The sequence below is a fragment of the Capsicum annuum genome, chromosome 9 (genome assembly GCF_002878395.1).
Source record: "Capsicum annuum cultivar UCD-10X-F1 chromosome 9, UCD10Xv1.1, whole genome shotgun sequence".
Taxonomy (NCBI): domain Eukaryota; kingdom Viridiplantae; phylum Streptophyta; class Magnoliopsida; order Solanales; family Solanaceae; genus Capsicum; species Capsicum annuum.
The window spans coordinates 215,479,588-215,488,250 of record NC_061119.1 but is presented as its reverse complement, the minus strand read 5'-3'; the positions used below and the strand labels follow the sequence as shown (position 1 = coordinate 215,488,250).

The 8,663-nt window shown below is 36.1% G+C and overlaps 1 protein-coding gene across 3 annotated transcripts; it reads right to left on the bottom strand.

Moving 5' to 3' along the window:
• Positions 1 to 1,841: 1,841 nt before the first annotated feature.
• LOC107840987 (probable glycosyltransferase At3g07620) lies at positions 1,842 to 6,957 on the bottom strand. 3 transcript variants are annotated; one of them, XM_016684969.2, is made up of 6 exons: positions 6,810 to 6,860; positions 6,629 to 6,687; positions 4,199 to 5,153; positions 3,969 to 4,099; positions 3,447 to 3,795; positions 1,842 to 2,917 (listed from the first exon to the last, which is right to left on the bottom strand). In XM_016684969.2, exons 3-6 carry the CDS (start codon positions 5,087 to 5,089, stop codon positions 2,249 to 2,251), a joined length of 2,040 nt encoding a protein of 679 aa, XP_016540455.1. In that variant the 5' UTR covers positions 5,090 to 5,153; positions 6,629 to 6,687; positions 6,810 to 6,860; the 3' UTR covers positions 1,842 to 2,248. The 3 variants fall into 3 exon arrangements, with proteins under 3 accessions (XP_016540455.1, XP_016540451.1, XP_016540454.1); XM_016684965.2 differs by lacking the exon at positions 6,629 to 6,687 and having other exon boundaries at positions 6,810 to 6,957; XM_016684968.2 differs by lacking the exon at positions 6,629 to 6,687 and having other exon boundaries at positions 4,199 to 5,164; positions 6,810 to 6,898.
• Between the last annotated feature and the right edge of the window lie 1,706 nt (positions 6,958 to 8,663).

Here is an 8,663-nt window from a genome sequence, read left to right as displayed (position 1 = left end):
CCCCCCCGGCCAAACCTTGGCCTCCCGCCCACTCCTGCCCTCTCCCCATCCCCCGCCCCCACCACGGCCCCACGCCCCAACCCCCTCGTACATGACCCTATCCACCCATTACCACCCACAGCCACAACTACACGAAAGTATAGGAAAATATAAAGATATACCCGGTGGCAGTATCAAAGCAGCAGCAAGGAAATACAGGCTCACACACGTTCAAAGGAATACTCCCGAAACAAAACTAAGAAACGACCACAGCAACAGCAACGAAGAGATATATATATGCATTGTATAATTCTTCAACGAAGATATATATATATATATATATATATATATATATATATATATATATATATATGCATTGTATAATTCTTCAACGAAGAGATATCAATTGACACTCGTTGGATAAGGATGACTTCGGTACTGACAATATATTCATGAATTATAACCCCTATAATTTTTTTTTGAAATAAGAGGGGTCATTTTGAATCCCTATATTCATCCCTAATTTAATGAGTTCAAATCAACGGGTGGTAGTAAAGTGGTAAGCACTTTTATATTTTTAATCACAGATCTCGTATTCGAGCTTTGCTGGTACTTATTCGCCTTTGTTAGAGGGACGTTTTACCTCCCCAATTAGATACTTCTTGATACGAATCTGAATTGGTCTAATCCCAATATAAGTATTGGACATCGGTTGAGGAAGATATTAAAAAATTAAGGAAAAATAACATAAACATATACCTTAACTTATCATATTTACACAAATGCACACTCTAACAAAGTAATTACAAAAAACTCAGTTAATTATGTATCTTTGTTGGATGTATCGGGAGCTAATTATGTATCTCGACAGACTCAATATCGAAAAAATATATCGGAATCTAATTATGTATCTTTACAAAGGAAAAAATTTATCTTCGTTGGATTTATTATGTATCCCTACAGATCCAAAATCGAAAAAAATGTATCGGGAGCTAATTATGTATCTTTACAAAAGAAAAAATATATCTTCGTTGGATGTATCGAGAGTTGATCATGTATCTCAATAAATTCAAAATCAAAGTTTCGGTAATTATACAAAATATTAGAATTTTCTGCAATTAAGATCTGAACTGTCGGGATTTATGTTGTATTTCCAAAAATTAATGCCTTCATCTCTATTATTGTCCTCTCCTTTCCTTTCATTACCCAAAACAAGCCCACATAATATTGATTTGGTTTGGATCCACACATTTTGGGGCTAAGTTATGGGCCCTACACAACTTTAATAATGTTGGTCTTATGTAGACACTAGGTAGTCATTTCAATTGTACTATTTAAAATATGGTCAAAATGGCATAATGTATTTAAAATTTAATCACTTCGTTGTTGCGCTTCTTCTTCGATAACATTTCAAACTTTAGGCTTTAGGTATGAGTTGATGTTGAAGAATGACAAATGTTATTATTATTAAGAACGGGAAGTACCATACGTTGTCGGACTTTGAATGACTCTGAGTAAGAAACTGCGCGTGTTCGAGTTAGAGTAGTTTGATTTTTCTCTAACGTTGAGTATTAGCTTAATCTCGATAGCGCGAGCTATAGTCGTATGTTGGATCTATTTTTTTTTTTGCCTGAAGTTCTCGAAGCATTCGATAATTTGGTTACATAGAAACAAGAAGTGGATATATTTGCATTAACTTTGAACTTGTGGCTATATTTTAAATGATACCATTAAGTGAATACCGGTGCAAAGCATCGGTTGTCTTATGGGCCAGGCCTTTTTTTTTGTTAAGTCTTGGCTGATTTGCATGAAAGTTTTTCATTGTATGGCCTTTTAAGCCACTCTTTAAATTTATATCCCAGTGAAGACAAAACATTCTTGAGACCTTGAAAGGGCCACTTTTGTAAATGTCCCAATGTGCACAAATAGCCATTTTGTGACTTTGATTTAGAAGTTGGTCACTTCTCAAAGTTGCAACAAGAAGATTGTGATACAACTACAATATACAAGGCAAAAGTTCCTCTCAAAAGCTCATCAAAATTATGACAAATCTTTTTCGGAGGAGCAGTAGAAAATCTATGTTGCTCGAACTCTCGTTGCACCCGCAATGCACTTACTTTTGGAGGATCCAACGCGCACCTGTGGCATTGTTGAAGAACCCGAGCATCGTAGTAGGAAGCAACTTTAACCATATAATGTATCCAAACTTGTGAATCAGATAGCATATAGACTTGCATATGGAGCAACTTACAAACATCCTTCGCTCTTGTCATCTTGCTTTTGTTTGGAAAACTCTGTTGTACCAAATTGAATGAAGCGTCATATGAAACAAGTCATATCTTACCGGCTTTGCATGCCAAAGGAAATGGCGCTGAACCTTCCTGACAGCAAGTTGCATATCGAGATACTTCTTTTCCGGTATGGAGAGAAGTATGCTTTTCAAGTTCGGAATGTCCTTCTCAGCTAGGATTAACGAGAATGCATTCCAATTCAATACTTCAAAAAAGGGAGGCACGAAGTTGTCTGATATAATGACGGGCACACACTCGTAAAATATGGCTTCTACTACTCTCGGGCTGTTAACTTCATAGCCCTTCGGACAAATGCAGAACTTGCTGCTCTTCATATGCTGAATGTAGTTCATTTTGCTAGCAACACCACTTGGCATTGGACCAAAGAGCTCCATATCGGGATCTTTGTCCTTCCAATGCTCGAGCAAGATTGGACGCAAGTATCCATGTAGATTCCCAGCATAGAATGCGAGAACTTTCCTTTGAGATGGTGGTTTCCCTCCGAGATCTCTAAGAGGATTTCTGGCAGACCGGACATATGTTTCCGGTAGGGATACATCCCTTCCTATTTTGAAGCCTAAGGTTACGTCAGCGTTGCAGAGGGCCTTGATACAGTGCTCCATGTGATGCCTCGTTTCATACGGAGCCTATGATAAAATAAGAATATAGAACAAATGTCAGGTAATTAACTTGAATATCACATACAAAAAGGTGATCATCTGTTGTTTCTGATACTATCTATCATCTTGCATAGTTCGCTTATAGTATTATTTTGTTGTAGTATTGATTTGCTACAACTAGTTGTTTTTGTTATTATCTGTTGTTTCTTGTACTTCCATTACTTCTTTCTCTGGACTGTTTTTTCTTTAGCCGAGGGTCTATCGGAAACAGCCTCTCTACCTCTGAGGTAGAGGTAAGGTCTACATCTGATTTACCCTCCCAGGCCCCACTCTGTGGGACTACATTGGATATGTTGTTGTATCGCATACAAAAAGGTGGTTGGAAGAGAAATATAATACATGGTTGTACCCAAATTTTATATATTGTTTTTCGATATCTCAATGCAAGATTTTCCTTAAAGCGCTAGAACTCATTTATCGAGTCATAAACACATAGTGGATACACTAAAAAAAGAATGAGAAACTAAGAAAAGGAGGATGAAACAGTTAACATTACCCAGTCATGACATGCAACGAGAAAATGATCAGCCCCGCCAGTTCTGTTCCAGAAACGGTATTTTGCTGCAATCTTCTCTGAGTATTCCTTCAAATACTGACGTAGGTTTGTTCGATTATGAGAATTACGAACATATAGAGAATGCTCCAGCATCCTTGAGCTAAAAGGCAGGTAGAACAAGTGAGCTTTTCGGGGATCCTTCACGACAAACTTACTGTTTCCCTCCATTAGTTTCATGAACCATCCCTCCGATGCATACAATCCTTTCATTATTGGTTGATGAAAAATGGGCTTCTCACCTTCCTTGTAGACATAAATTTTGAGAATCCTCTCCATGAGTTCATAGCTCCTGCAAACAGAAGGAGACATCATAACGGAAAATTCAAATAGCACAAATACAAAATCACATTTCTGTAGATTTAAGAGTTACTACGTATAGAAAGTGACTTATTTTACGAAACATATTAAAAAGGAAATAAGACACATGAATTGAAACAGAGAGAGTACTAACCAGCTTCATACCTTTTGAACATGGACATATTTCGAAAGGCAGGAGCATAAAGTTCTCGATCATTCCTCAGAAGTGGAGCATTCTCAATCTGTAACCTAGCAGCCAGAATTTCCTTGTCACGTTGCGAGGACCACCTAGGTCTCTACAATCCAAGTTAAACAAAAAGGAGTCTAGTTAATTCCATCAACACTCAACAGTTCACGGAAGCAACAACTTCGAGAGCAGGAGAAGAAAAACATACCATAGAACGTGAACGAGCATGATGCCTGACCAGTAAGCTTTCCATCTGAGAGATTGAGGTTACTGTTTTTGGTGGCAACATGCATCTCATCTTCTTTTTGACTGTACTATTCATCATCATAAGCCCATTGCCTGAGATATGGGTATCACTTTGCACCAACGAATGATTTGGGAGAAGTCGAGTCAAATCTCCGGTTGAAGATTCGTTACTATCAGCTATGGTAGCCAATGACAAGTTATCTAGATGGTTTGAAGCAACCACAGACGACGAGTTAGTTGCACGTGCAGCTTTAGTATCATTAAGCACGCTATTTCGATTTGCATCTAACTGGGAGTCTGCTGAAAGTTCACCATTTGGTTTTACAACCTGCTCTAAAGAAAGGTTCCGTCTAGATTCATCGTTCTTTTGCAGTACAGAACCACTACCATGATTTACACCGTTCTGAATTGTAGTTTCCTCATCCATGTCCACCGCATCATCAAATAGATCATCATCATTCTCAATGATTGCATCTTCAACAAAATCGGAGTCGTTTTCCAGGGATTTGACAACTGAACGATTGCTAAGCAGTTTCACCTCATCCTTCTCATTTATAACTCTCACATCAATTTCATCATCTTCACTCATTACGTCATCGAAGTTTGAAAGCGTTCCTGAAAGGCTTTCACCAACCTTTGCAGATTCAACGACAGAAGAAGATTCTCTATTCGACAAGCTTATCTTCTCGGCTACCAGAATCTTGCTCTGAGGTAACAGAGAACAAAGAGCATTTCCATAAGGAAGCATCAAGGTCTGACAAAATAGATGCGTCAACGCCACCAAAACCACTACCAAAATCCATTTCCTTTTACCAACTTGACGCAGATATTGAAGGTCCTCGCTGTACTTCATTCTTAACGTTCACCTCAAAATTAATAGTTCGTCATAGCAGTTCAAGAATCTGCTTCATGATTTCCTGCATATAAGCTAAAATTTCTAACATTTCCTAGTTGGCACTATTCATCCACACACAGAGAAGCACTTCAAAATCAAAAGAAGAAGCAATGTTTTGGCCGCACCTACTTCCTTCCACTCAAACCATACCAATTGAAATTCAAGCACAATCTTTACCTTCAAATTCAAGCTCTATGAGCCAAACAAACAAAGTTATCTCTAAAATGAGCCTAAAAGTTATTAAAAGCAAGAAATAAGCTAAATTTTGATCCAACTTTAGCTTCAAATTTGAGCTCAAAGAACCAAAACAACAACTTTGTATCTCTCAAATGAGCCTAAAAGTTACAAAAAAAACAAGAAAAGAACTTAACTTTGATCAACTCAAGCACAATCTTTACCTTCAAATATAAGTTCTATAATCCAAAACAACAACAAAATATCTCTTAAATGAACACGACAGTTACTAACATATGATCAACTCAACCACAATCTCGACCTTCAAATTCAAGCTCTATGAGCCGAAGCAACAACAAAGGTATCTCTAAAATGAGTATAAAAGTCATAAAAAAGCAAGAAAAGATCTTAACTTTGATAACCTCAAGCATAATCTTTAGAGATAAGCATCTAGTACCCCTCCAAACTATGACCAAAGTTGCTACAACACTCTCCAACAATACAGAGGTCCTACTACCCCTAACTCAATTTTAACGTATTTTTGTCATCCTTTTGTGCTGATGTGGCACCTTTATTCTATGTTTCGCGGACTCGTTGGTTTCGCCGTCATCAATGGTGCCACGTAAGCTAAAAAGGTTGACAAAAGGTGTCACACGTCAACTAAAAAGGTTGACAAAAATATGCTAAAATTTAGTTTAGGGGGTACTAGGAACCCCGCAAAATTGGAGTGTATCGTAGAAAATTTGGTCATAGTTCAGAGAGATACAAGATGCTTTTCTCTAATCTTTAGCTTGAATTCTAGCTCCATGAGCCAAAACAACAAATGAGTATCTCTTAAATGTGAAAATAAAAGTCACTAAAAAGTAAAAAGAAGCAAGAACTTGATCCACTCAAGTACAATCTTTACCTTCAAATTCAAGCTCTATGAGCCAAAATAACAACTTGGCATCTCTTAAATGAGCCTAAAAGTCACTAAAAAGCAAAAAAGAAGCTAAAATTTGATCAACTCAAGTACAGTCTTTACCTTCAAATTCAAGCTGTATGAGCCAAAACAATAACTTGATATCTCTTAAAATGAGCCTAAAAGTTACTAAAAGCAACAAAACAACCTAAAATTTGATTAACTCAATCACAATTTTTACCTTCAAATTCAAGCTCTATGAGTCAAAACAACAACTTGATATCTCTTAAATGAGCCTAAAAGTCACTAAAAAGCAACAAAAGAAGCTAAATTTTAATCAACTTTAGCTTCAAATTCAAGCTCCAAGAACCAACACAACAACTGGTAAATCTCTAAAATGGGCAAAAAAGCACAATATTTACCTTCAAATTCAAGCTTTATTTATAAGCCAAACCAACAAAAGGGTATCTCTTAAATGAACCTAAAAGCAACAAAAAAGCTTTAAAAATAAATAAAAGAACACTAAAATTTTGATCAACACATGCATTCTTGAAAACAAACATGGCCATTTTCTATAAGAAGAATGATAGTATGAAGCCTTACCCAGCAAAAAATCAAGAATTGAAGTGAAGTGAAGAGGTAGCTGTCGGTAGAGTAATAAATTTGAAGCTGTTGAAAAGGTTTAATTATATCAAGAGTGACCGGTTACTGTGAGTCAAAAAAGAGACTTTGTCTGGTAGCCATTATTATTTGTTAATTGTTATCAATAAGTACCTTCTTCATTCTTAATCAAATATCTCGAATTTACATTGAGTTAATATAGTGAATGGTCTAAAAGATACTTAAAAGTGTTACCATAATACAAGTTCGATTTTGCACAAATAACACTTAAACTTATATAAAATTGAACAAGTAAATATATATATCCTAAGTGGCAATTTATGTAAAATTGAACAAGTAAATATATATATCCTAAGTGGCAATTTATGTGCTTATGATAGTTCAACTTTATACAAATTTAAGTGTCACTTGCGTATAGTGGCGGAGCCACATTGAATTTAGGGGGTTCATTCCCCCTTCATAAAAAAATCATACTATTTTTACATGGTTAAAAATATTTTTATGTATATATAGTAGATGATGAACCCCCTTCGACTAGTCCGTATATTTATTTCTGAATTCCCTCAATGAAAATTCTGGCTCCGTCATTGCTTGTGTACATTCAAAGTTGGAAGGCATATATGTCATTGAATGCCAATGTAAATGGTACATTTATGTACTAAGCCTAAAGTATTTTAATTTTTTGAGTTCAGACATGACGTGGAACAACTACAATTTATCGAGGACATGACCCTAAATAAAAAGGTGGGGAGAATGTGAATTATGGTAGAAAGTTAGTAGAAAAGAGTGTGTCCTTGTACTAGTAGGTAGGAGTGCTTTGTTTTGGTATCTGTACTTGCAGTCATAGTGCCATGCTTGTACTGTCTTGTTTGTGGAGTTCTGATAATGTTTGTTGTTTCAGAGAGATCAATTGAAATATTACTTTGTGGTAGTCTTGTTTGTGTTATTATTTGTTTTGTTAATACCTATTGTTCCTATACTATGTCTTTTATGAACTATTTTTTGTCTTGAGCCAAGGGACTATCAGAAACAACCACTCTACCTCACCTTGAAGGTAATGGTACGTACTCGTACACTTACGCTCCCCGAACCCACTTTGTGAAAATATACTGGGTACGTTGTAGTTGTTGTTGAGTTTATATTTTAACTATCAAGTTGCAAGTTTTCTATCTGAACCATCATCAATTACTAATCAAAACACCACTATCAATCGTTTCCTTTACCTACCTGAATGATGGTGATATTTCATGTAGGAAAAAGGAGCAACTGATAGTTGAGGTGTGGTTTGATGAATTGTTAGTTATAGTTTAGGTAGTAAACTCGCACACATAATAGTTTAACTTTAAAACTGTTAGGTGTTTGAATTTGAAGTTTGAAAGTTGTGTAATTCGCTTTGGTCTTGGAGTCTGAAGGTTGTTGCAATTTGAAGTGCTGCTATTCTAACAAGGTAATGCCGTTCTATTTTAGGAGGAAATAATCCAATAAATCAGATACTATGAGGGAATTAACTATCTCAAGGACACTGTGAATTCTGTGGTGTTAAGTCTTTAGTTTTGATGATTGACAAACTCATAATTTGAAACTTGTTCCCTAGAGTTTTTGTGATGACAAAAGCTACTACGCATTAGGAAACAGGTTGGGATCACTTGTCGCTGTCATAGTCAAACTGCCGCAACTGACACATAGTACAAAAGTTGGTGAAAAGCTGCTGCCACCTTTTTGCCTCAATCTCTCCTAGGTTTTCTTACACACACACACACACACACACACACACACACACACACACATATATATATATATATATATAAATATATATATATATATATATATATATTA